Source organism: Pseudonaja textilis, chromosome 1 (assembly GCF_049901715.1).
Source record: "Pseudonaja textilis isolate UNSWEBS1 chromosome 1, rPseTex1.2, whole genome shotgun sequence".
NCBI classification, from domain to species: domain Eukaryota; kingdom Metazoa; phylum Chordata; class Lepidosauria; order Squamata; family Elapidae; genus Pseudonaja; species Pseudonaja textilis.
The window spans coordinates 272,075,165-272,101,419 of NC_141990.1; the positions used below are offsets into that span (position 1 = coordinate 272,075,165).

The following is a 26,255-nucleotide window of genomic DNA, read 5'->3' on the forward strand; positions in this document are numbered from 1 at the left end:
TGAGTTCTAGCCAATTTATGGGAAGGGTCTGTTCTGATCTGGACCAAACGTCCTGAGCTATCTGGCCCTGCATATGGGAACCCCAACCCAGGAGGCTGGCATCGGTGGTTATCACTAGCCTGTCTGGGTCCCTGAAGAGGAATCCCCTCCAGATAGATGGGGAATGCCACCAATTGAGAGATCTTCGCATTTGTGGCGGGAGTGGGACCTTGATGGATGAGTGGCTGGTTCCTGCTCGTTGGTAGGGAAGCAGGAACCATTGGAGGGCTTGGGAGTGGAGCCGAGCCCACGGGACGATGCCAATACAGGAAACCATCTTCCCCAGAAGTTTGGACAGCAGCGACAGGGGGACAATTTGATGTTGCTGGATCTGGCTGATGATCTCTGCAAGGCTCTTTCCACGAGCTGGGGACAGGAAAACCTGGCACGACATGGTATCGATGACTGCTCCCAAGTGTTGCAATTTGGTTGTAGGAGAGAGCTGGCTCTTTTTGGTGTTGATGGAAAATCTGGAGACATGACAGGCTAATTTGCAGATCCCGATGGGCCGCAAGGATGGAAGACGAAAGAATCAAAATGTCGTCTAAGTAGCATTGGATCCTCACTGGAATAGAACGCAGAGATGTCACCAATGCTGCCAGAACCTTTGTGAAGACCCTTGGAGCCGATGAGAGGCCGAAGGGAAGTGCTCGATACTGGTAATGGGTATTCTGATAACAGAAACGGAGAAACTGGCGGTGATGAGGCCAAATTGGGATGTCGAGGTAAGCTTCAGTGAGATCAATGGAAGAGAGGAGGTCGCCCTCCCGAATGCTCTCTAAAATAGAATGCAGAGTCTGCATTTTAATTCGCCTGTATTTTACAAATTGGTTGAGAAATTTTAGATCAAGGATGGCTCGCCACCCCCCTGAGGCTTTGGGAACGATGAACAGGCTAGAGTAAAGCCCATGTCCCCGTTGAGATGGGGGAACAGGTTGAATAGCCCTGATTTCAAGAAGGTGCTGAATGGCCTGATTCATGGGGGCTTGCCTGGAAATGTCCCGAGACACAGGACAGATCAAAAAAAATTTGGGGGGTGGGGTTAGGAAGTCCAATTGTAACCCTGACCTAATAGTGCTGAGCACCCAGGCGTCCGTTGTTGACTCCTCCCATTTGGAGGCAAAGAAGGCTAGGCGACCTCCGATGGGTGGGGAGAACAAGGGATTACTTAGAATGATGGAACGAAAGACCCCCTCCCCCCCAAAAGGGACGTTTACCAGCAGAAGGTTGTTGCCTGCCAGATGTTTCCGCCTGTTGGTCTTGGCATTGGGAGTATGGCCTGTGAGAGCAGGGGAAGCGAGATGAGGTCTCCGCTCGGAAGGCAGGAGGGTGATAAGGAGCAGGTCGATAGTCGGCTTTCTTCCCAGAGGAAGAGAGAATTTTACGTTTATCTCTGGCTTCTATGAGATAAGATTCCAGAGCATCACCAAAAAGCTTATCGCCTGCAAAAGGAACTGAAGCCAGCTTCCATTTTCGGCGTGACTCCACCTGCCAGTTTCGGAGCCATAAAAGTCTTCTTGCTGCTACAGAAGATGCCATGGCCTTGGATGCAAATTTGGCGGAATTGAGAGTGGCATCCGCAGTGAATTCCGCCGCTGCAATAATCTTATTAAGGTCTTGGTGAGACCGAAGGTCAGAAGCAGGCAATCTATTCTGGAGTATTCTGCAGCCACCGTATGGATTCCCTGGTGAAGAAGGATGCTGTTGTTGAAGCCCGAACAGCCCAAGCAGCAGCCTGGTGATTGCACTTGAGGGTCTGTTCAGAACGTTTATCATCCGGTTTCAGGATATCTTCTGGCTCCGTGGGAGTGCGAGAACGAGAACGAGGCCAGAACCAGAATGTCAACAGAAGGCACTTCCAGGGCATTGTCCAGAGCTGTGCTGACATTGTAGAAACGCTTATCTAGAGAAGATGGGCGAGAACCTGCCGAAGGAGAAGCGCACTGTTCCTTGACCATGTCCAGGAACAAAATGGGAGAAGGCAAAACCTCTGCATGCACTACAGGCTTGGAGAAGAGCAAATCCTCTTGGCTAGAGGGATTTCCTTGTGGCTCGGGAGCCACTTCTTCTGGCGACAGCTTGGCAGTGACCAAGGCCTTGCTGAGTAATGGTCTGAAGAGAGTAGGTTTGAAGACCAATGCAGAGGATGTCTGCTCTGGGCGAGAAGCCTCTTCCTCTGAAAGATTTTGGTCAAAAATCTCACCCTCTTCACACTCTGAATGAGAAGAGTAACTGTTCAGATGGTGAAGGCCTTCCTTCCTCATCAACCTCCTCCCATTCTGGTAGAGAAGAATGGACCCTGAGGTCCTGAGGCCTGTGTAAATCAGGATGATGAGGCAAGGAACTTACAGATTGGGAAGGGAGAAGGGCCTGAACCCTTTTCAGAGGTTGAAGAATTTGCTTGAAGCCTTCAGCCAGTCCCTGCCTAATGGCTGATGAGACTACATCTTGGATATCCCTTGGTCTATGCTCAAAGGTAGATGCAGAAGGCCGAGGGGCCGCTGCTGTGGGAGTGAAGGTGGCTTCAGGCCTAGATTGAGGAGAGGTTCGAGGCCTGGGGGAGGAGCATAGGGCACAGAAGCCTGTTGGAAATAAGGCCCAGATCTGCTTAAATCCTGAGGATCTGACTGTACAGCAAGAGCCCCAGGAGACCAGGGCTCTGGAGGATGGAAGGGCTCATAGATAACTTCTCCTCCCCGGGAGGGCTTGGTTGGGGCCCACGAGTAACACCTGAAACATGCTGTAGTTGCACTCCCTTCTGTTGAATAGTTCTGTTGAACTGCCTCTCTAGAGCTGCATGTTTGCGCTTCTCTGCCCTCAATTCAGCCTGAGTTGCCTTCTTAGGGGCTAGAGCCTTAGCTTTGATTTTTGCAGCCACCTCCCTCTGGACTGATTGGGTGCATTGCCTACGTCTTTTTCTCCTATTGGGCTTAAGAGACTGTTCCACTGGGGGGGAAAGCTCTGCCAGAGCCTTATCTTGCTCCATTTGTAAAATAAAGGCTCTTGCATTGGAAAGAAGCTGTTTAGAAATTTTTCTATTAAGCCCCTTAGGGTATAAATGGCCCCTGGGCTTACAAAATGGCCGCTCACCTCGTGGTGGAAGGCTTGAATCCAAGATGGCCGCTGACTACAGGAAAACAGGCTCCAAGATTGAAGAATCGCTCCTTAGGCTATACAGAGCCCCGAGCGAAGTCAGTAAGGGAAAAACACAGCAACCAGCTACATGATCAGCTGGCTTGAGCTCTTATCAGTTTGCCGATCGTGTTTACCATCGGTCCAAACTGCAGGCGTGGGGGAGGTCTGCAGACACTGCCCAGCTTGCCTGCACAGAGCTCTGTGACGCTGCTCCCAATGTTGTAGGGCTCTCCTGAAAGAGCAGCTGCCCAGATCCCTGGGAGCTGCTTGAAGAGAGGAAACAAGTACTGAAGATCGCTGGTGATTGCTATCTAACAGAACGCTTTCAGAGACACAGCAACTGACTGAAAGGAGCTGAGTCAAAAGCTGGGGTCTCTCCCGGGGGCTGGCTTTTATATCTTAGTACAGACTCAGCTATGACATCATAGGAAGGAGTCAACCCATCCTGGGCTCTCGATGCAGCATGGAGAGAATGACTCTGAAGCATCAGCCCATGTTACTTTACCTCAAGAGAAACTAGAGCTTCTTTGGAACCACAGATTGTTATTCTTCAGGTGTGTTACTGGAAGGTACAGATAAGGAAATAAAAAAGGATCTAGCAAATTTAGTTCTGTTGGCCAAGCCCCAAATAAAAGAGATTTATGTAATACACATATGGTTTCAAATAGAATCTCTCTTCCTCCCTTCTCCTCCCCTGTATTGAAATGAGGATGGTGCAATAAAACATAGAATTCTAGTGCTAGCAACTTACATAAAATAACACGGCAAATGGTTCGGAAAAAATTGGTGGCCTGAGATAGTTTAAATTGACTTTGCCCATGTTTTGTCTAACACTTTTACTTCTCCATTGAACTTGATCTTATCTTTGTGGAATTAAAAAGCTTTTTTTTTTTTTTTTTGTAGATTCTATAACAATTTCCCAGCTATTTCTCCAAGTATTTCCTTTCCTCTGGTTACATGGCTCTTTAATATTATCCTTTTCGTAAGAATATTAGCTTATTTTCCTAAAAGGTTATTCTTTTATCCTTCTTTTATTGTCAACATCAATCAAAATAAGACTTGAGTCAACATTGTTGACCTATCAAGAAGATAAATTCTAATTTATTTTTCTGTTCATGTAATCACTCTTGCCTTCATTAACTTATGCAAAAAATATTTTTCCAGACATCCTAATGTGAGTCAGTATGATATAGTATTGATATAGATATGATATTTGGGTAGAGGTGCTCTGAAGTCTGTTTCAGTTCCTGCTTATGTATCAAACTTGCTGTGCTACACAGTCAAGGTCAAATCAGGAGTGTCTGCAGTGTAGTGTTGTGTATAAAGGTCTAATTTCCTTGGAGCCAGGAGGAACTTCGTGTTACTGCAGTATAATAGGAAGTGCTAATGCAGTTTCTAAATAAGCTGTTAGGAGCAGAGGATTCAGTACGTTAAATTTAACGAATATCAGATCACTTTCATTTATCATAGCTAAAATGGCTGTTATAAATATTCATATAAAGACAACCTCCTTTATATGAATGTTATAACTGCTTCTTTAGATAACAAGGACAAGATAAATTGTACCAATATCTTTCGATCTTGGAAATAATGTTCCTGCATTAAAATTTCCTAAGTCATATTTAATATTCAATGAAACTACTTATAATTCCATTACTGAGAGATGTAGAAGCCTACAAGTCTACTCAGACTTCTTCACTTTATAGTTTCTATAGTAATACGTTCTTACAAGGCTATGTGACTAAATTTGGAACTGATACAACCCAATTGTTTCTCTGTATAGAGCTTTCTAACTAATTTGATTGGCCAGATAATTTTTAAAAAATCTTACAACACTATATATGTATACTTTCGCTTATGTAGCATATGCAGATGATAAGACAATAAAACACTTCACCTATCTTTAAAGATTTAGGTCAGGTTCAGTCTGCAAGAGAGGCCAGGTAGATGCCTCTGGACAATATGTGATAGCCATTTACTGCTGCGTTTTGCATAGCATCTGATATTGAGAAAATTACTGCTTGCAAAGTATTATTTAAATCATTATTAATATCTGTTATGTTAGCCTTCCTGCCTTAATCTTCTTAATCCTAAAAATATATGATTTAATCTGTCAATCCAATTTCCTTTGATAATGTGTTCCATCATAGAAGAAAGTTAACCTAAATGTAATACGTTTATGCCAGCGTGACATTTTTAAAATGCTAGCAGGGTTAAAGCATACAACCTCACAGCATTTTACATACATATATGAGCTTTAAGGCAAATTGCTTTGGGTAGCCACATTAGACTTACTTTGGCATTTTGTTTCTTTTAGCCTTTCTGTTTGTGCAATGGCACTTTGTACCACACTCCAGACCCAGTCCACAACGAAAACCAAAGTCCTTTTTTGAGATTAGAGCAGATTAGATTATTCAAACTTGTTTTCATTTTTGTTAGGGGAGGACGAGGGTTATCGTCTTAATGAGGGTGTGCCTGGTATCCTAATTTTGTGAAATGAAGTATAGGTTTGCCAAGAAACAGATTCCATTCCCTTGTATTTATTTTATTTACATCCCGCCATTATTGTCTTTATAAATAACTTAGGATGGCACACATACTTCGTACCTGTCCCTACTCCTATTTTTTTCCACCACAACCCTGTGAGAGGTAGGGGTGTGTGTGTGTGTTTGGAGAGAGAGAGAGAGAGAGAGACCAGTCACTCAGCCAGTTTGTATGCCTAAGGCAGGATTAAAACTCACCTCTGATGTCTAACCTGGTGTCCTAACCACTAGACCAAACTGGCTATATAACACTAGAGTGCCGCCAAAATCTTCTGTGACAGCAAACAGAATATAGCCTTGGCTCTCCCATCCTACCATTCCCAAATTGCCAATTTTTCTATGGGTTCTTTGTCTTTTTCAAGTTTAGCAGTATTAAGATTTATGGACATTAATTCTGGGAGGTGAAGTCCACACGCCTTAAAAGCTACAAACATTTGAGAAGCACTAATTTTAGACTATAGTTTGGTATTGTATTAGCCTGTCAGCCAGGTGTTTCTTTTCTACAGCTCTCTCAGAAATTTTCCAAAAACTTTTTAGACTTGGGAGGCAGGCATACAGGTTGGTCTTGACTTATGACGGCAATTGAGACTGAAATTTCCATCGCCAAGCAATGCAGTCCTAAGATGTGACTACATCGCTTAGTGACAGCAATCCCTGCAGTCTCAGTGGCTGATTTTAACCGATTCCCCCATTTTAGCCAAGGTAACTTCTTGCCAGCTTCCCACACCCAAAATTAGTGGGGAACTCTGCAAGTTCCAAAGCAGCAGGCTGGTCAGGGGAGGGAGCGAGGTGGGGGAGGGAGCAAGGGGGTGTGCAAGAGAGGCTGCTCAGGGAAAGTGGGTGTAAGGTGCTAGGGAGAGTGAATGAGTCAGGCAAGGTACATGAGAATCACCACATGGATCAGGGTGTGGGCAAGAGCTGCTGTGTAGGTGAGGGAAGGTCAGGGATAAAGTCCGAGAGGAGCAGCACAGGGTTGGGAAGCTCTTTCTGAGGAAGCTGGCAAGAAAGGTTTCAAATGGTGATCAGTTGATGCTTGGCATCCAGGTCACCCAGCACCCATATGACCATGGAGGCTCTGGGATGGCAAAACACTTGAGGGCTGGTTATATAGCCACCATTTGTTCAATGCTTAACTTCAAATGGTCTCTGAAGAAATGTAGTAGATCAAGGACTACTGTACATACAAGAAATACGTTTTAACAAACTTCTGTTCTTTGGACCAACTGCAAGCTTTTCTAAAAAGAAATACAGCTTGTAAATAGAATATTTAGAACGTAATCTATAATAATTTGTTCTAAGCCACATTTTAATGTGTGGGATCTTAAACTACTTAATTTTGAATAAGTTGTATGATGACTAAGTATATTGGGATATTTTTAGCACTTTCCAGCCTGATGAATAATGCTATGTACTGTGCAAAGTTTGTTTTGTTTGTAAAGAGTAATTTTAAAATCTAAGCTCAGCTGAAAATGTCAAGAATATTACTTTCTGAGAGCCAATTAAATTGCCAGTATACAGTAATTAGTAATATATCTTGTGCTAACTGTAAATTCTGTACTTATATAGACATTTGACAGGTCCTTTTGTGTGGTGATGGTGATGCTTTCAATAGTTCATCCAGAATAACATAATTATGTATCAAAGACCTAACGGAGCTTCTGTAACTGACTTGCAGTCCTTTCTTTCCACAGGATTCAGTGGTTTCTGAGAGGGATTACGAAAGCCTTGTGATGATGCGCATGCGGCAAGCTTCTGAGAGGCAGAAGCTAATTGAAAAGATGAAACAGGAAGATGAAGAAGAGTCTTGTACATAGTAGAAGGGGAAATGGCATTATCATGCATTTTTGCTTATAATTCTTAAATCAATAAAAACTATTGAAGGAAAAACTTCAAAACTACAGTAGATTTCTTGGAAGAATAACTGATGACCCCAATTAAGGGGATCTATAAAGTGAAAATCTATTTCAAGTATTTCCGTGTATGACTTAAATTACTCTGACATGTGGAATGTATACAGCAGTGGCAAATCTGCCTTTTGGAAAACCATATCCTTTCTTGTTGATCACGTTTCCCGATTCATTGAACCAATATGAGCTCTACAGCATATTTCCTAGGATAGAAAATGTTTTCTACTGATCGCAACTCATGGCAAATCTGACTTTAAAGGATCACCGTGCTCTTCTCTCTAACATATTCTTTATAAATCCACATATTTGTTAGATGTAACATACCCTTTTATTTGAAAGAGGTCTATAGTTACCTTATTTTTATCTTTCTAATAAATCTGTGAAATTCATTTGGTTGAAAGCTGGTTACAAGCTCAATTTCATGGCTATATTGTGATCTCACCCATTTTCTCAATTCTTATCTAGGACTCTAAATATCACTGGTGGTCATTCATAGCCACCTACATCACAAGGAAACTGAACCACCTATCCCAGTATTGACAGTGCAATCTAAACCAAAATAAATTGTTCCAAAGATGATTAATTATTTGGCACTTCCAGTTCAGCAACAAAACAAGGTGAAACTAACACAGCTCCTTGAATGAGGGAGAATTGCTGCAGTAGATCAGTGTATTATTAGTCCCATTACCTGCCAGTATACAAGTGTCCCCTTTGGGATACTCATCACTTCAGACTTTTTTGTTCAAGATTGTCAATTGGTATGTTACAGGTTTTTGTGGCATTTTAAAACTGCCTGATAACAAACAATTTGAGATACGTTAAATTGATTTTACTATTTTTTTTACTATTTTATGAGCTACTTACGAATGGTTTTCAGCAGACAGAGTGTAAATCATCCTAACGATGAAAAGGCAAATTGGTACAATTAAAAACTATACGGAACTATTTAAATATTTTCTGTACTATTTTAAGACATACCTAGAGATAATAGAAAAACCACATATCACAATCTCGAGATTCGAGTCACACTCTTGAATGGGGACACTAATATACTTTAAGCACATCATGTAATTTATAGAGGTAAATTTGTATGGTAACAATGTCCCTATCAATATTGACAGCCGTTTTGTGCATGAGCATTCTTCTCTGGTATGTCACACCTAATCTAACCTGAGACTGTTACTGATTTAATGGATTTAATGCCAAGTTGTCATCGTTAATAAAGTGGAGATAAGAAGTTAATACTGCCAGTTTCAGATTGGCATCTGAAATAATGGCATCTCTTTAGGAAAGTTCCAGGCAAAGAGCTGTGAAGCTTCTTAGAATGATGCTTTTCGTAATGATGTAGTGGTGCTTATGATTTTAAAGCCAGGTTTTGATCAAGTCACTTTACAATGCCTGAAGATGAGCAATGCCATTTCAAGCTTATGCTGGGTGGTTTACAGCAGTGTTCTGGGAAGGAAGAAAAGCACAATTCTCTGTCATTTCTTTGTGAAGACACCACACCAGTGTCTGCCCCACTCCTGTCATGCTGATCACTCGATAACCATACTTCTCCAGCTTGTCCAAGACGATCCGTGGAGCATCATTCACATAATATTCCCAGCTGTTGTAAAGACATAAAAAAATGGAAAGATTTTTTTAAAAAACAATTTTAAATAATTTGTGTCCATATTGATGAGAACATAAATTGAATGTTGCAGTTCTAAGAACAAAGTTGTAAAACTAGAAAGTAAACTGAAAGGAAGCTAAACAGAAATTTAATACCATGATCAAAGTTTAAGGTTAATCTTCTGGGTCTTTGCTGCCTTACATTTCTGAAAGCTTGGGGGAATACAAGATCTACACTCAAGTTTTGAAAAGTAGCAATGTAGCCCAGCAACAGCTTTATTCACAAACCCTTACGAAGATTCCTGGAGAATTAAAAGTTTTTCCCAGTTTTATACACTTGGTACCAATAAACAAATTAGTCATCAACAGATTATATTATTATTTATTACAGTTCAAATGTTATGGCATTGTTACAAATACAGCTCTACCGCGATCTGCTTTTATACTTTACAGGGCTCTATTGGATTTGTACTTCTATTTGAACTGACCCTTCTGGCTAGTATTTTTAAAATGCAGAGTTTGCAGCCACAATGTTAGGTTCCCCTGAGACTCTGTTCATTTTTCCTCCTCTTCTGGTTATTTATGTGAAAAAGGAGGTAGTCACCCCTGCAAAGCAAGAAGGGAAAGGAGAACAAGTAGCAGAAAATTAGGAAAGGGCGGGAATGACAAAAAGCATTGTATCTGTATCTTTGCCTCTTCTATAATTTTTATATAAAGTTTTTATAATTTTAATATTTTATTTTCCCATTGCCCAGAGTCCCTCTGTGTGGGAGATAGGCAGTTTCTAAATTAGATAAATAAATTAAAAAAAGTAATATTAAAATAGAACCTATTTTGCCCCAGTAGCAGGAAAAATCCCATGGGCCTACTTAAACTGCTATCCAGGGATATATTCATGGCACTTTGCCCTTCCCGACTGGCCTGCATAACCCTTCAAAGAGCAGATACCCTCAAAGAGATACTCATCTGACAATCTTCCAAATAGAGTCATCTTCAAAGTAAGACCTATCACCATTTGCACATCAACTTCACACTTAAGCTTTTAAGCTTGCTTGCATGTAAAAGCTCTGAAATCACTAACAATGGAAAGTCAAAGGATGCAAACATCAACATGATGAAAAGCTTAGAATGACTTATACAATTGCATGCTTTGCCACATGTTAAATAAATTAAAAATTACATAAGTAAATCGGCCTGTGATTTCTTCACCACATTTTATTTATGATGTCTTAAGCCAAAACAACTGTATTGTAACTTTAAAAGATGCATATCTATATTCACATTTATTTATGGTGTCTGAAAGGATAACATTTTGCATTTCAAACTCTAAAGTTGCATAAACATAGAGAAAACAGATGGCATACAATTGGCGGGAGGCCAACATATTAGGCTGGAAGACAGGCCCAATTTGGGGTAATGATGGGGGTTGAAGCAAGAAAAGAACTGAAGGAAAATTGCTTGGTCACTGCACCTGGATGAAATTTTCTGTGATATATCATTAGAGTAAATAGGATTCCAGTATTAGGGCTTTAATTTAAATGATGAATGAAAAGCTCAAGAAATGTTTTAGATGCATCAGAATTATCCATCCCTCCTGAAGAATGCACACAATTTTCCAGAGCAAAGGAATAAAGATGACAGAAAAGTGATGACTAAGAATATATAGTTTGTTAATAAAAGGTTTCCACCCAACTGGGCACCAGATTTGGGAACGCTCTCGTGTTGTCAAAATTACTCATTGACAAACAGTGATGTAAGTAAGAAGCAAAAAGAGGAATACTTACAAATGATTTCCCAACATGTTTCTTTTAATGGCCCCTAGATAGTTCATCAAGTTTACATCTGAATGTTCATCACCAACCATTGTAGGTCCAACTTCCTGCAGAGAGAAATGGCCACTTCTGTATTGAAAACAATATTAGCACCATCCCATTATTTCATTATACCTCTTATCCATTTGCAAAACTTGAACGCCAGATGATAATGATACTTGGCAGAAACCACAGTTCAAGATACTTTATGAAAACCTTTAATACTATACTTTTGTCCTCACGTTGAGATGGGTATATTACCACTCAGCTTTGCATACTTGCCTATATTAGTATATCCAAATTTACTACAATGCATTTTTTTCTTTTTATTGTGTTGTTGTAAGACATATTAATATTATATATTATATTATATAAGACTTATATATTAGGGACGCGGTGGCTCAGTGGCTAAGATGCTGAGGTTGTTGATCGGAAAGGTTGGCAGTTCGGTGGTTCAAATCCCTAGTGCCACATAACAGAGTGAGCTCCCGTTACTTGTCCCAGATTCTGCCAACCTAGCATTTTGAAAGCATGTAAAAATGCAAGTAGAAAAATAAGGACCACTTTGGTGGGAAGGTAATAGTGTTCCGTGCGCCTTCAGCATTTAGTCATGCCGGCCACATGACCACAGAGATGTCTTCAGACAGCGCTAGCTCTTCGGCTTTATAATGGAGGAGCAACGCCCCCTAGAGCTGGAAACGACTAGCATGTGTGTGCAGTGGATCCATTACCTTTTAAGTTTAAGACATATTATTCCATTGTATTATTTCAATATAGTGATGTTTATATAAAATAAAATTTTATTTATTTACATGTGGCAATGTTAAACTATAGCGTTAATACAAAATAATTGTTTGCCTGCTGACAAGTGCTAGTCTGGTTCAGTTCATATTTGTATGCTATCTAGAGTGAACCACAGGGGTGGACTAGTTCCACACTCGGAAAGGTTCAACAGCATTCTGCAGTGACATCTGGTGTTTCTCCCTCCATTGATGTCACCTTGCATTGGGGACTTGCATTGGGGAAGGTCCGGTACTGGCTGGATTCATACAACTGCATGAAACACCATTATTTGATCAAGATTGATTTAGTGTTCCATCCTTCCATCCTTCCCTCTGAGGTCGGTAAAATGAGGACGCAGATTATTGGGGGCAATATACTGACTCTGTAAACTGTTTAGAGAGGGCTGTAAAGCACTGTATTTACTTATTGAATTTATATTGCACATGGCTACTCAAGGCAGCTTACAGAATATAAAACCTCATTTAAAACAATAAAACTAATAAAAAATAATCAAATAAATTAATATAATAAAATCAGCCCCACCCCGGCGACAGCAGATCGCATGAGCCATTTAATAGGCTCCATCCAGCTCTGGGTTCCCCAGGCCCGCTGGCATAACCAGGTCTTCAGTGTCTTCTGGAAGAGTGTTAGAGTGGGGGGCATTCTAATCACTGGAAGAATGATGTTCCAGAAAGAGGAAGCCACCACGGAGAAGGCCCTTCTTCAGGGTCCCACCAGGTGTATCTCCCTAAGGGATGGGACTAGCAGCATTCCCTGTAAAATGATATATAAGTCTAAGTGCTATTACTATTTTCCCATCAAAGTGGTACCTATTTATCTACACGCATTAGCATGCTTTGAATTGTTAGATTGGCAGAAGCTGAAGCCAGTGAGGGAAGCTCACTGCACTACGCAGTGCTAGGACTTGAATCATTGGAGGAAAGACCATCTCCAGATCTTTACAACACTGAGCCATTGTGCCTCTATATAAAATAATTAAAAATTACTGACATTCTATTACTTAGATGAAGTATTGAAAGTAGAGAAGAAACAAAATATTCTATCAAAATTAGGTACACTTTATGATGTCAACATCACAAGCATTAAAATTTAGCTTTTTCATTCAAAGTTCATATAACATTGAAAAAGCAAACCAATGCAACTCAAATCAACATAAAAACCATACCCATAAAAACCAACATGTTTGCCGTCAAATTTTCATGATACAATTTTAGGTCATTTTCCCACAGAACCAAAAGGTACTAAATGGTACTAAACAAACGGTAGTTATGACCAGTCTTTGAGGTTATGGCTCTTGCAGTACCCTTGTAGTCACATGATCCAAATTCAGGCACTTGACAGCCCACCTTTTTAAAAGAGTTATTTTTATTTCTGAAAGAGAAGACTTCACTTTTAGGACACAAGGAATGATTTTTCCTTTACATAAAATCAAAGTAAAATCATTGGCAAAAGGTTAGCAACAATACGGTAGTCACTTTTACCTATTTAGAGCTATGTGTCATATAATATATGTGGGTATATGCATAATTTTTATTTATTTATATTTTTGTCATGTTTATGTAGTGTATATTGGTGGTGGTGACCCTTCGAGACCTGTATGAAATGAAATTTCATTTTAATGTATGCTAATTAATGTACATTTCAAGTGACAAAGTTATTCTAAGTCTAGCTATTTGTGTGCAAGACTCTACACAGATACATATAATTACACATTGTTATTGCTCCCCCTACAGGCTGAACATGAGACAGCATGGAATGTTTTCCATTAATCTTTTTGAACTAATTTGGTGTTTTTTTTCTGGCTTTTGTTCTTTTCTAAACATACATTTCAAACCAATGTTCAAGATAGGCTGGCACAGATCCCTCTATAGCAAGGGAAGGACTTTTTGCAATTGGGAGCACCATCTTCTTTGAAAAAAAATATTTTCAGTAGCTGAGAGTGGCAGTGGATGTAAATATAATAGTTCAACATTCAGCCTATTGCCAGAAAAAAGGAGATAGTGTCAGATGGAGATGAAGAGGAAACTTAATGCATCTATTTCACTTGCTCCCTTCACTGGTTGCTAGCTTGCTGAAAATCCACAGAAATTCAGTTTTTGTGCATACTTTTGAAAAGCAATAAAGGGTTCCTGAAGGGGACGTGATTTATGCCTATGGATGCTTAGGGAATTGTGGGAACTGAAGTCCACACATCTTAAATTTTCCAAATTTGAAAAGTAATTACCTATATCATGCATCCACTGGAGAAAAAGGGCTTTTGTTTAGCTTAGCAATTTTCCCCTAAGAATGGGACAATGAGTCTCCACAGCCTCTGTATCCCTTTCCACAAAATAACATCTAAAGTTAAAATTTCTGGACTTGCAGCTTTTTCTATGTATTGATCAGATAATCTATATAAGCATGGCTAGTCACATCCAAAATGTACGTAAAAGTAAATTCCACTATGATCAGATTCTTGGTTCCCAAAAAATGGATAGGTTCACACAGCAATGGCAAATCTAACAAATGTATTGTCACATAATTGTGTCATAATCCAGTCAGATCCATGATTTCATGGTCTGTGAGCCACAAAAACATACCCCAAAACACATAAGCACTGCGTAAAATGCCCAGCGACTTTTGATCATTTTTCTTGCAAGAGATCAAGCAAATTAGAAGTTGCAAACTCTGACACTTTCTAGAGCAATCTTTCCCAAACTCATTCCCACCAGAGGTGTTGGAAATATATTTCAAAAATCCCAGCCAACTCCATTTCTGGAAGTTGTAGTCTATACATATCTAGAAGGCATCACATTGGAAAAGGCATTGCTCTAGAAGCAGTTGCAGGTGGATCCTGCCAACATAGAAGGAGCAGCATCAGGAATCTATTGCTTATGAGTGGCATTCATATATCTCTGCACAACCAAGCAAATGGCAACTGAGAAAACAAAACAATATCCAGCTGTAGAATTGCATGCAGACTATACAAAGTGTCTTCAGATATTTCATCATCCCCAAAATCTCTAGTACTAAACGAGGCATGAAGGGGGTTAGACCAACATGTATCAAAACATATCTGCATTCATGTGATCAAGGAAAGAAGCGGGTGCCCATATATTTCAGCCAGGTGAATATTTCCAGAAATCAATGAATTCTTTCATTCTTTTGCCCAAATAAACATATCAGCTTCCACCCCGTCTGGATATCTTTTCCTACACACACATACACTGGGTTTCTCGATAGGGAGGGAGGCGGGGGGAGCCAATCAGCAAAAGTTCAACATTCCAAAAATAACTGCAAGCTTGATCTCTTGCGCTCTTTTTTCTCCCCGCACTTGGCAGCCCCAGCCTCGAATTGCTCACCATGCGGATCTGAGTGCTGATGAGAACGTACGGCATGGTCCTTTCAGCGCCCAACAGGATGTTGAAGGTGCCCGCTGCAGCTCCAGAAGATTGTTTTGCCAGTCCAGTCCCACACGTGACATCCTGCCTAACCAGGTTAACGCCCTCCTCCGGCACCGCCAATCGAAGAGCGAGCTACCTAAGGGCGGGGCCGGCATGGGACTGTTGGCCGTAAGGTAAGCTTTTCGGCTGGGCGCAGGTGAGGCTGCTTTAGTTTGTGGGAATGCTGAACTGCGGCCAGAAAAGACTGCGCCAAGATGTACAGTAACCAACCGTCTCTTTTTCCACTGTTTGTAGAGCTGACTTACCAGAACAAGGAACGCTTCGACAGGGGATCAGCAAATAAATATTTATTATCTGCATTTCTGCATGTTATTCATCTTTCTGTGAACATCCACATAATGTTTGTAAAGGGATGGGTGGATATTACTTGCATTTATATTATTTTATAGCACCTTTTTATAGCACCCTATCAAATTTGTTTACCATCATTATGCACTTCAGTACCTAACAGATTATGTTCCTGAATGCTTACTGCATCTATTTCCAAGTGATTGTAATTAAAAGGATTTATGCATCTCATTTTACAATCCTAATTATGATATGAGTAATACCTGATTCTGAGAAACGTGGCAGATACATACCAAATTTGGGGGCTGGGGAAAAATTCAGTGGTATAAAAGCAGATAGAGGCATCTTGTAGGATAGCAATAGCACTTACAATAGCAATAGCTTCATAGTGTTTTTACAGCCCTCTCTAAGTGGTTTACGAAGTCAGTGTATTTCTCCCAACAATCTGGTCCTCATTTTATCCACCTTGGAAGGATGGAAGGCAGAGTCAAGCTTGATCCTACATTTTAGTTAAATTAATAAAAACGGGATCATGCTGTTTCACTGTAAGCTTCACTCTCTTCATGCTGGTCCATTCAATATTCTGGTCCATGCAACATCATGATGCATGGACCAGAGTGGAACTTGTAGCTTTGCTTTCATCATTTGTTTCCATTTCTCTCATATCTTTACAAACACTTCTATGCCCCTACCCAGGTGGTAGCACTTAGTTGGTGTTGGCTGACCTCTAAAAACTAAGAAGGAGAATACCTGGTTATATTTGGATGGGAGATCAGCACAAATAATAAGCCCTGTAAATTAGATTGAAGTAGAAAAAAAATCCCAGAAGAAAATTATAAAGGTCTTCTGTACTATTGCAAAGAAATGTGCCTGTGATAAGAACTAAAGTCAAATGAGTCTTAGAGATTATGTTGTGGACATACAATGTAAGGAACCAAGTCTGAAAGAAAGGATTAGAAGCTAGGAGACTGTGAGTTCTAATCCTCTCTTATATATAAAAGCCAGCAGGGTAACTTTGAGCCAGTTACAATCTCAGCCATGGAGTTGTTGCGGGGAAAATAAAATATGGGAGTATAAAGTATGTATGCTATCTTGAGATGACAAATAATACAAGCAAAATATATCAAATAAAAAAGAAATCTATAATGCTGGAAAAGGTGGAATGAAATAAAAGGGGATAATGAACAGCAAACTGGATGAGCTTGATTACAGAAGCAATGAATGACAAATAAGAGACCTAAAAGGCCAGGATGAAGATAGGTCATCCTGTTTACACCTTGACAGCACTTAATCAAAGATCAAACAATGTTTTTTTTCCCCAGATGGAGGTGAATTGCAATATTAAATACTCTGAGCCTTCTATTGATTCAGAGAGCCAATTTGATATAATGGTTAAGGCATCAGGCTAGAAACCTGGAGACTGAGTTCTAGTTACCATCTGGGTGACTTTCTCTCAGTTCTAGGAAAGGCCGTAGCAAATCACTTCCAAAATCTTGCCAAGAAAACTGCAGGAACTAGTTCAGGTAGTTGCCAGGAGTCCTCAAAAACACACCCTTCCCATTAATGAATGAAGACTGTCAGTGGGTGCTTAGTGTCATCTTTTGATTTGGCTTCTTCCTGATATTGTCATTATTTTTTGTTGTAGAAGCTAACTTTGTTTAATGTCATTGCAGAAGGACAGTGTTACATCGGTTTAGAGGAAATAATTTTGGACATTGTTAGTTTAGAGGAAATAATTTTGCAGTGTTACATCAGTTTAGAGGAAATAATCCTTAACTGAGTCTGCCTTCTTGTTCATGATACCCTGGCTTTGTGATGGCGTATGATAAGAGACTACAATGGATAGGGTTAGCGGCTTCCTGAAAAGTCTCAACATGGCTGTTTTTGTTTTTATTTCATTTTTTTATAGTGGGTAAAACAATACAGTTAGCTGAAGAAAGAGGAATAAATCATCTGATGCTTTTAAGAAAAACACTGGCCTAAGAAACCCATCCTGATATTTGTGTAAAAGTCCACAGAAGTTTGCAAAGGAATTTATGGTGATTGCTATGAGGTCACAATGAGGTCACAATGATTTATCTACCACAGAGGTGCATCATGTGCTGGCTATGACCACCTCTGGTTTAGCGAAGATGAAAAAAGTCACAATACGCCACGTGAAAAAGTGATGCCGTGGGTTTTACCCTGATCTTCCAGAAAAGAAAATTAAAATAGCAATAAAGCTCTTACTTACTTGGAAAAAAATGCTACAAAAAGCAGATAATCTAAGAACAATTTTTTTTTCATATTTTTATGTTTATTTGCATTTCAAATACTTTTAAATTAAAATTCAATATGTAAATACTCAAACTTAAATTTGTTTTGTTTTCAGAGGCTTCTCATAATATGAGGCTCTAAGCTGTAGCTTGCTTACTTACCTTTCTCTAAATCTAGCGCTGCAGGCAAGTAAGCAAATGCTAAGTCTAGTATTATGAGAAAGTCTGGAAACTAAGTCTTTGGACAAAGAAGGGTGTGGTTTCCAAATCTAACAATGCTTAGAGCAGATTTAAAGTTGTCTATAGTTGCTTTCAAGTTGCTTGCAGAGAACTTTTTAAACAGTAAAAATATCTTAGTTTGGAAGCATGGGCATTTGTCTGCAAGAATATAGGAAACATTTTCAGCTTGTTCTCCAGGACCTATTCACTAATAAAGTAGTAAACATGCTCATTCCAGTAACATCCTGTAAGATTTAAATACTAGAATTCTGCTGTACCTCAGAAATAATTTGAAAAAGATGCTTCAGGATATGCAGAGATGCAAATGTACTACCTCTACATGTGTCTTTAAAGCAATTGCATCTTTTCTTAGTAATGCATGTTGGTCTTTGTAGCTGTCATATGAAAATAGCTTCTGTTTGGCAATATAAGATATTGGAGTTCTTAAAAAATTGGGGGCAAATAGCTAACCAATCTATCCATGCATATATAATCCCATTCATTTCTCCAAAAGTCCTGCATGAATAAAGTTACAAAGTTAGGATGGAAAATAAGCATTTGCAACCCAAAAACTAAAGTTCAAAAATTCCAGTAATGCTAGATGTCAATCCTGAGATGCACCTTATTGTGGCTAATTAAAATATTGCAATGTCCTCTTTGACCAGTTCAATGGATATGGAACATCATGTTACTTAATAAGCACACAAACCAATTAAGTACTTACATATAAACCAAACAATGAAAACTTAACCATTAGTACCTCTCCAAGTGGCCTTCTTGGTCTTTACAAATTACCTGTTGGAGAGGAAGGGGCACACATATGTGCAGGCATAGCTGACCAGGAACTTGCAATTACAAAAAGCTAAATAGAGGGCAAGGGAACCTGTGCACACACCTTGCCTGACAAGTCACTTGCAAAGAAGTGCATACTAGGTAACATCAGCAATGCTATTGAATGTAGAGTTTGATTCTGGTTTATTTATAGTAGTTTGCATTGCCAGCATTGGTTGGGAGTGTGGTTTGCTCTGTAGTAGTTCCTTGATTGGAATATTTTTTCCTGTTTAATTATTTGCTTCATATTAATCCCTCTTTATCTGGGCATTGGCTGCTGAAGGGGATGTGCTGAAGAGGATGTGCTCTGGTCTTTTTTTATTAACAAATGCTAGTGTTACTTCGTAATAAAACATTTGCAAGCAAACAATCAAGCTCAGAGAGCACCAAGGGCACCACAATTCAACCCTGAGCCACATACAGTCTCTTCTATTGAAAGAATTTTCAAGCAGTTATTTGGTACTTGCATAAGGGCAACTGCAAACGAAATGTTACAGATGAAGAATTGCTGTTGTTATGTCTGTGGAGATTCTCAGTCATCCAGGTCATGGCAGCTGAAGAAGCTCCTTGGATGAGAAGCGAAAACATCTTCAAAGAAAAACCAGAAAGTCCAGTTGCCTCTTGAAAAAAGCACTTTTGGGACTGCTGTTACTATATGTAGCATCACAACGGGTAACAGATCTGGGAGGCAAAGATTTGCTGAATTGCAAGCTGGAAGCGAGGATAGTGTCTCACCCCACCAGTCCTGTCACACTAATGTTCAGAGGTGTATGAGTTCTCAATTATAAAGACATTGTGACAAGAATAATTTAACCTCTTAACTAATCTTAACTAATTGTATCCCATGTAATTGCAGAATTATTTTTTTTGCTTTGGTAACATTTGCATATGAAACAAATAACAAAGAAAAGGACGAAACATGCTCTAGGGCCTAGGCCAAGGACCTTTGCTGGCTGAGGAATTCTGGGAGTTGAAGTCCACAAGTCTTAAAGTTGCCAAGGTTGGAGACCCCTGCTCTAGACACAGCTTTGAAAATGGCATAATGAGATACTTGCTGGAAATTAGAGATAGGTAAACATGGAGATGGTATTTAGCAGGTTCTGACCAGTTCTGGAGGACCGGTAGCAGAAATTTTGAGTAGTTCGGAAAACCAGCAAATACCATCTCTGTCTGGAGATTTTACAGTATCCTTCCCCTGCCACACCCACCAAGCCACGCCCATAGAACCAGTAGTAAAAAAAAATTGAATCCCACCACTGGGTAAACAGCTTTACCATGCCCAATTGCAGTACCACTCTTAGTTCCAAATTAAGCCAGACACAGGAACTATCTTGTTTATTTTATAGAAACATAGCCATTTGTGGATCTGACTGAAGCAAGGAAAGTATTATTTAAAACTTGTGCACAGTCCATACTTTTAAGGTACATAACCCATTATCCAATAGAGATGTCACACAGTGTTAAACCATCTTGATTTTGTTGGAAAAAGTACAAGATCAAAAAAATGTGATCAGAAAAAGGCCTATGAGGAAGAGATAACGACTGATCACCCAGAATGCTACAATTAAATTTTAATGACATCTCATTTCCGAAGTTACAGGGTTAAAAAATAGTAGAGTGTGAAATATTCATAAATGTTAGCACAAGGTTATTCTTAGTAAACATGTTTTGTCTCACTTTATGAGAATTCTTTGACATCATAATGCCACACCTCAAATTTTAGAATAATTTAAAGCTAACTATGCAAATTTATCTGCAAAACACACTTTATTTACTAGAAATTCTGCGTTCTAATGGCAAGAATTTTATAAGAAATCCACAAGGATCATGAAAACAGGGATATGGTTTAATTTTATGTATGTTTTGATATTACTTTCACAAAGGCAGATGTGCTAGCAAGTCTACCCAAATTCTAGCAGTACAATCCGAGCTATGATTTATTGCGCTAGATACAATCTTTAATATCCTTTAAGACCTAACTGTAAACTCCCACAGCCTTGCTCCTCTATTATTCCTGCACTGATAACAAAAGGACAACAAATAACAATCTGAAGCCTTGGCCTCAGAATCATTTCCTTTTCTCATTCAGCTGTACAGGTCTATCTAATGAAATCTATTATACTTGCTTTCACCAAATGATCCTGCGTCACCACCTGGACCTGACAGACTAAAACAAGATTTCTAATAGCACTAAATGGAATGCTCAGTCTTAAGCTGTGGTTTTGAGCATGAAACAAAACCACTTTTAAAGAAAGCATTATGTGGTAATGAGAATTTTTTTTCAGTAATTAAAAGATATAGCATAAGTAGAAAGTCAAAAAAATCGTACCTCATGACATGTGTTTTATTTGTCTCAGTCATATCTAAGTCAGTGCTTCTCAAACCTGGATAAATTACCCAAAATAAAGTGAACGTGGTTTTGTGGGGGAGGGGGGAATAATGACACACAAAATCATTATCGAATTACAATGACTTAAAGTGTTTTACCTATATTGGGTAAAAAGTGGTTTTGGGTAATGAAGAAAAAGGTTTGGAAAGCATTGAACATTAAAAAGGAAACTTATTATTCAGATATATAACAATAAAAATGTAAGTACAACTTTTGTTGCTTTTCACCAAATATTTCAAAAAATATGCAGGTTGGTGTATGTATATCCAATCAGGATCTCTGAAACAATAACACACTGCTTAACATAAACAATAAAATTGTACAGTGGTATCATGCCAGGAGTGGGATTCAACTGGCGTTACCGGTTCGGTGATTATGTTTTGCACATGCATGCGCGTCTGACACGCATTCTGCGTGTGTGTAAAATAACCTTAGGCTGTGCCGCCTGGACAGCTGAAAAGTGCTGCACACAGGTGCGCAGCATTCAAAAAGCCTCTTTTCCCCTGCTTTTTCAACCTCAGCTGTGCCACAGAAAGCAGCTGAGGTTGAAAAACAGGAAATAAAGGACAGGTAAGAGCCTGGGCAGGTAGGTGGGACAAACAGCAGCAAACACAGAACCAGTTCTGTGTCTGCTGCTCTTCAAAGCGACTGGCTCTATAGAACTGGGCAGAACCATTAGCATCCCACCCTGTATCATGCACAACCTGCTTTACTATTCTATGGCCAAAGCAAAGGTGGAATGCCTGTCTATAAAACACATTCTAGCTGTGTTTTGAATGAATAAACATGCTATGTTTGCCAATCAATATGTATCGGGCTGTGTGTGTGTGTGTGTGTGTGTGTGTATGCGCACTCTCCATCAATCGATAGGGTTAGGTTGGAAGATAGAAGACAACAAGTGGTAATAAACGTAGCAGTGTCAATTTGGTGCAGTGATTAAGGTGCTGGCCCAGAAAGCAGAAAACTTGAGCTTTAATTCTGCCTTAGGCATGAAAACCAGCTGGGTAACTTTGGACCGGTCATTCTCTAAGCTCAGCCTATCTCACAGGGTTGTTTTAGGGAAAATAGTAGGAGGAAGGAACATTATGTATGTTTACCACCTTGAGTTACTTATAATATGGGATAAAAAAATCTAATAATAAACATCAGGAAGAAAAAGTATGAGAAGCTGGAAAAGTACCATGGCCTGAAGGAGGAACTAGAAAGGATGTGGAAAATAAAGGTCAGTGGCAGCAGGAGCACTTGGGGCTATGACTCCTTAGATGGGAAAGTGGCTCCAACAGATGCAAGGAGTGCTAGAAACAGCGAAGGTACTATGCAGAATCCTCAAACTCCCAGGCCTCTGGTAGAAGACCCAAAGTTAGGGGAAGATACAACTCATAAAGGGGAGAATATAATGAAACCATTGCCGTAAGGCAGATCACCTTGCATAAGTTAGTATTATTTAAGGTTTCCCAATTTGGGGGTACCATATTATTTAATTAAACCTGAAGTGGGTATCTGATGTGATCAAATGGTCGCATGTAAAAACTCTTCATCTTTCAAATATAGGAATCTGGTAGCACCTTTTCTGACTTAAATTTTATGAAAAGAGCTACGCTTTCATTAGCTGCAGACCTGCTGTTCAAATTCAACATGGGCCTTCATAAATCTGCGGGTATTAAGTTTGCCCTACATACAGGTACAGTAATGCAAACGTGTAACCCAGGGGTCCCCAAAACTTGGCAACTTTAAGACTTGTGGACTTCAAAGGAGAATTCTGGGAGCTGAAGTCCACAAGTCTTAAAGTCGCCAAGTTTTGGGGACCCCTGGGTAAGGTAAAAAACCTACAAAGCGAACGCAAAGGCTCTGACTTTAGATTTGGCACATTCACTTCCCCCGCCCATCCCACTTTCCCCTTTCTTCCTCTCATTGGCTCCTTAGGCACGTGCTTTGAAACAAACGGATTTACGAAATAGAGGCGTGGCCTTGCGTCAATTCTCCGCGTCATTAATTTTTTTTTTTTTAACCCAGGCGAAAAAAACTGGCTTGTCAAGAGCCGGGCAAAATTGAAAGGCGAAGCCCAACAGCAGAGCAGGGCAATGATATCATTGTAACGCGACTATGGGGAAGGGGGCGGCGCGGCTTCAGAGCAGGAAGGTGAAGGGGGAAAAAACGCGTTGGACGGTGGCCGCTTGAGAACGTACCACGCAGGAAGCGAAGCGGTGTTGGGAATACTTAAATTACGCGGTGAGAATCCCCGCTTGTTTTGCCTTGGTAGCTTCCCTTCTTTGGTTTGACTATGCCGGATTTATTTCTCCACGAGGCCCTTTTTATGCGGCTCTGCCTTCGGACGTAAATCTCACTGAGGTTCATGGAGATTGCGCTCCGATAAACCGTTTCTACGTTTGTTGTGCTGAAAGGCAGGTGTTCTGGGGGTGGGCGAATAACGCGATCCGTCTCGAGGGCGACATGGGACACCTTGTCTATGGAGATTCTCAGTCATCCAAGGCCATGGTTGTCCCAAAGGTGCTTTTTCAAGAGGCCACTTTCGAAGAAAAAGTCCACTTGCCTCTTGAAAAAGCACCTTTGGGATTAGACACCTTGCTTTGCAGCGTGTGAACCGGCTGACACGGCTCCTCCCTCTGAAATGCAGAACCGAACGCTTTGGAGAGGCGCTGGGTGCCAGCGATTCCCCCGACACGTGTGCGCTTCGCTTGCCTCGAAAGCGGGGGCCACGCCGCGCAATTTCCCACTATCTCTTAAGTCATCGCGTGGGTGTGGTGGGTGTTGGCAGGTTTCCTTTAAATCTAAGAAGCGAAAGGTGATTCCATGCTGTAGCGGCTTCTTTGAGTTTCATTTCTCCTAAGCCGCGTGGGCAAGATCTGAATTTCCATCTCAAAGCATATTCGGTGACTGGGCTGTTCACATTTTGTTCCCTGCCACTCCAGAAGCAAGGAATCCAATTGTTGAGATTGTATTGTATTATTGAGCATGATTGATTGTGTGTCATCAAGTCGTTGTCGGCGCCAAGTGACAACGTAGATAGATTTTGTCTATGAGCATTGACCATAGAAAAGGGCAATATAACATGTGACAGTTGTACCGTTGATTTCATTAAGAAAACTTGGCCTGAAAAGAAAAATATGGATACTGTTCTTTAAAACAGTTGCAAACTCTGAAAATAGGTCTTGCATTCTGTTTTGAAGTGGAAATATTAGAGTAGTTGCTCAGCTTGTCATTTTGTATTGTAGAGAAATGCATACAACTTTTTAATTGGATGGTCCCATTCTTGTACAGAGGCTTCCAAGGTTGTATATAAGACCTGACATAAATTGGGCTTCATGCAACTGTTTCTATAAGACATATACTTTTTAAGGTATGGAAAATAATTGTGTTTATGCATGGATCCAAAGCAATAGGGGATATAGATGAATATAACTGTCTGGTTTGGTTCTGCAACCCAACAGGACAGACACAGACTACAGAGGATAATTAGGACTGCAGAAAAAACAATTACTACCCACCTGCCTTCAATTGAGGACCTGTATACTGCACGAGTCAAAAAGAAGGCTGTGAAAATATTTACAGACCCCTCACATCCCGGACATAAACTGTTTCAATTCCTTCCCTCAAAACGACGCTATAGAGCACTGCACATCAGAACAACTAGACATAAGAACAGTTTTTCCCCAGAAAGCCATCACTCTGCTAAACAAATAATTCCCTCAACACAGTTCAACTATTTACAAAGTGTACACTACTATTACTGTTAATCTTCTCATCACTCCTTATCACCCATTACCTCCCACTTGTGATTGTAGGACTGTAACTTTGTTGTTTGTATCCTTACGATTTATACTGACTGTTTTCTAGTATGATTTGATTGTTCATTATACCCTATGACTGTCATTAAGTGTTGTACCTTATGATTCTTGATTCTTAACGAATGTACCTTTTTTATGTATACTGAGAGTATTTACACCAAGACAAATTCCTTGTGTGTCCAATCACACTTGGCCAATAAACTATTCTATTCTATTCTATTCTATTCTATTCTATAGGAAAGTTAACCTTAAGATGGGCAGCAAAACCCGCTAGAGCCTTTTAAATGAAGGCTTTCATTTTTATCCATTTTTCAGCCATCCCTTGAGAAATGTCAGGTAATACAAAACTTTCCAGAAGTGGTACATGTTGGGGAATGCCTGGTCACATTATTTTCAGTATCCAGGATCTTTAAACTACCTCTGTGTCTTTGAACAAGTATGTAAGTGAAGTCTACATTTTAAAGAAATGTTCTGATAAAAAAAATCTAACTCTAGTGAAATTAAGCAAGGAATTGCTACTGAGTCCACAAAGCATTGTTGTACTTACTATTGTACTTATTTTTAAAGCAATAGTTGAGACAGTGATATTTATGTTGCCATGTACTGTCCTTGAAAATATTTAAGGGTAATTTTAGTTTCACATGGTTTACTGTTAATATGATATGATATGTAGGTCTTTGTCCTGCTTTGGCTAATTTATTTCTATTTAATTTACTTCAGATGAATCATGTCCAAAGCAGGGGTCATTCGTGTGGGACTTGGTATAGTTCTTGGAGCAGCTGCAGGATTAGGTCTCATCTTTTATTTCTATAAACAGAAGAGAAAGAAGCCCAGTCAGAAAAACAATTCAAGATATCCAGTTGTACATTGTCAGCAAAATGCTATGCATGTTCATGAACAGGCAGAAACACTTCAGCCTTATAATCAGGGTAAGTTAATGATTAATTTATTTTGCATTTTTAGTTATTCAAGATTGTACTTATGCAGAGTAGTAGGATATATTTTTCTTCCTAGCATTTTTCCCACAAGTGCAGGGGCTGCTTTTTTTTTTTAGGGATTGTTGATCAGGGGTGGGATTCAACCGGTGTTACTCCTGGTTCAGTGACTTTGTTTTGCGCGCGATACATTCCAAAAGATAAATTTGGGCTCTGATTTCTCAATTCAGGCCCATTTC

At 39.9% G+C, this 26,255-nt stretch overlaps 3 protein-coding genes across 5 annotated transcripts in view; 2 read left to right on the forward strand and 1 right to left on the reverse strand.

Moving 5' to 3' along the window:
- DNAJC17 (DnaJ heat shock protein family (Hsp40) member C17) overlaps positions 1 to 7,604 on the forward strand; it is a 35,147-nt gene extending 27,543 nt beyond the window's left edge. Inside the window, exon 11 of the mRNA XM_026710084.2 lies at positions 7,409 to 7,604. Coding sequence (XP_026565869.1) covers positions 7,409 to 7,531 — 123 coding nt within the window. The 3' untranslated portion in view covers positions 7,532 to 7,604. The remainder of the gene's footprint in view (positions 1 to 7,408) is intronic.
- An 843-nt stretch (positions 7,605 to 8,447) lies between these two features.
- On the reverse strand, positions 8,448 to 15,465 carry GCHFR (GTP cyclohydrolase I feedback regulator). Its single transcript, XM_026710109.2, has 3 exons — positions 15,192 to 15,465; positions 11,020 to 11,114; positions 8,448 to 9,230 (listed from the first exon to the last, which is right to left on the reverse strand). The coding sequence occupies exons 1-3, from the start codon at positions 15,225 to 15,227 to the stop codon at positions 9,050 to 9,052; spliced, it is 312 nt and encodes a 103-aa protein (XP_026565894.1). The 5' UTR covers positions 15,228 to 15,465; the 3' UTR covers positions 8,448 to 9,049.
- A 7,938-nt stretch (positions 15,466 to 23,403) lies between these two features.
- The window catches only part of RMDN3 (regulator of microtubule dynamics 3), a 31,218-nt gene continuing 28,366 nt past the window's right edge, over positions 23,404 to 26,255 (forward strand). Inside the window, exons 1-3 of one of the 3 annotated variants that reach the window (XM_087921807.1) lie at positions 23,404 to 23,504; positions 25,322 to 25,417; positions 25,802 to 26,010. In XM_087921807.1, the coding sequence (XP_087777933.1) occupies positions 25,809 to 26,010 (202 nt within the window). In that variant the 5' untranslated portion in view covers positions 23,404 to 23,504; positions 25,322 to 25,417; positions 25,802 to 25,808. Of the gene's footprint in view, positions 23,505 to 25,321; positions 25,522 to 25,801; positions 26,011 to 26,255 lie in introns of those variants that run through there. The other 2 variants (XM_026710136.2, XM_087921808.1) reach the window with 2 other exon arrangements.

What these genes read in the sequence shown, in the direction of transcription:
- GCHFR (XM_026710109.2), bottom strand. Translation starts at nt 15,227, where the DNA reads ATGCCGTACGTTCTCATCAGCACTCAGATCCGCATG. An exon ending in TCAGCACTCAGATCCGCATG is followed by an intron (nt 11,115 to 15,191) that starts GTGAGCAATTCG and finishes TTCTCTCTGCAG; the next exon opens with GAAGTTGGACCTACAATGGT. An exon ending in AACATGTTGGGAAATCATTT is followed by an intron (nt 9,231 to 11,019) that starts GTAAGTATTCCT and finishes TCTTTACAACAG; the next exon opens with CTGGGAATATTATGTGAATG.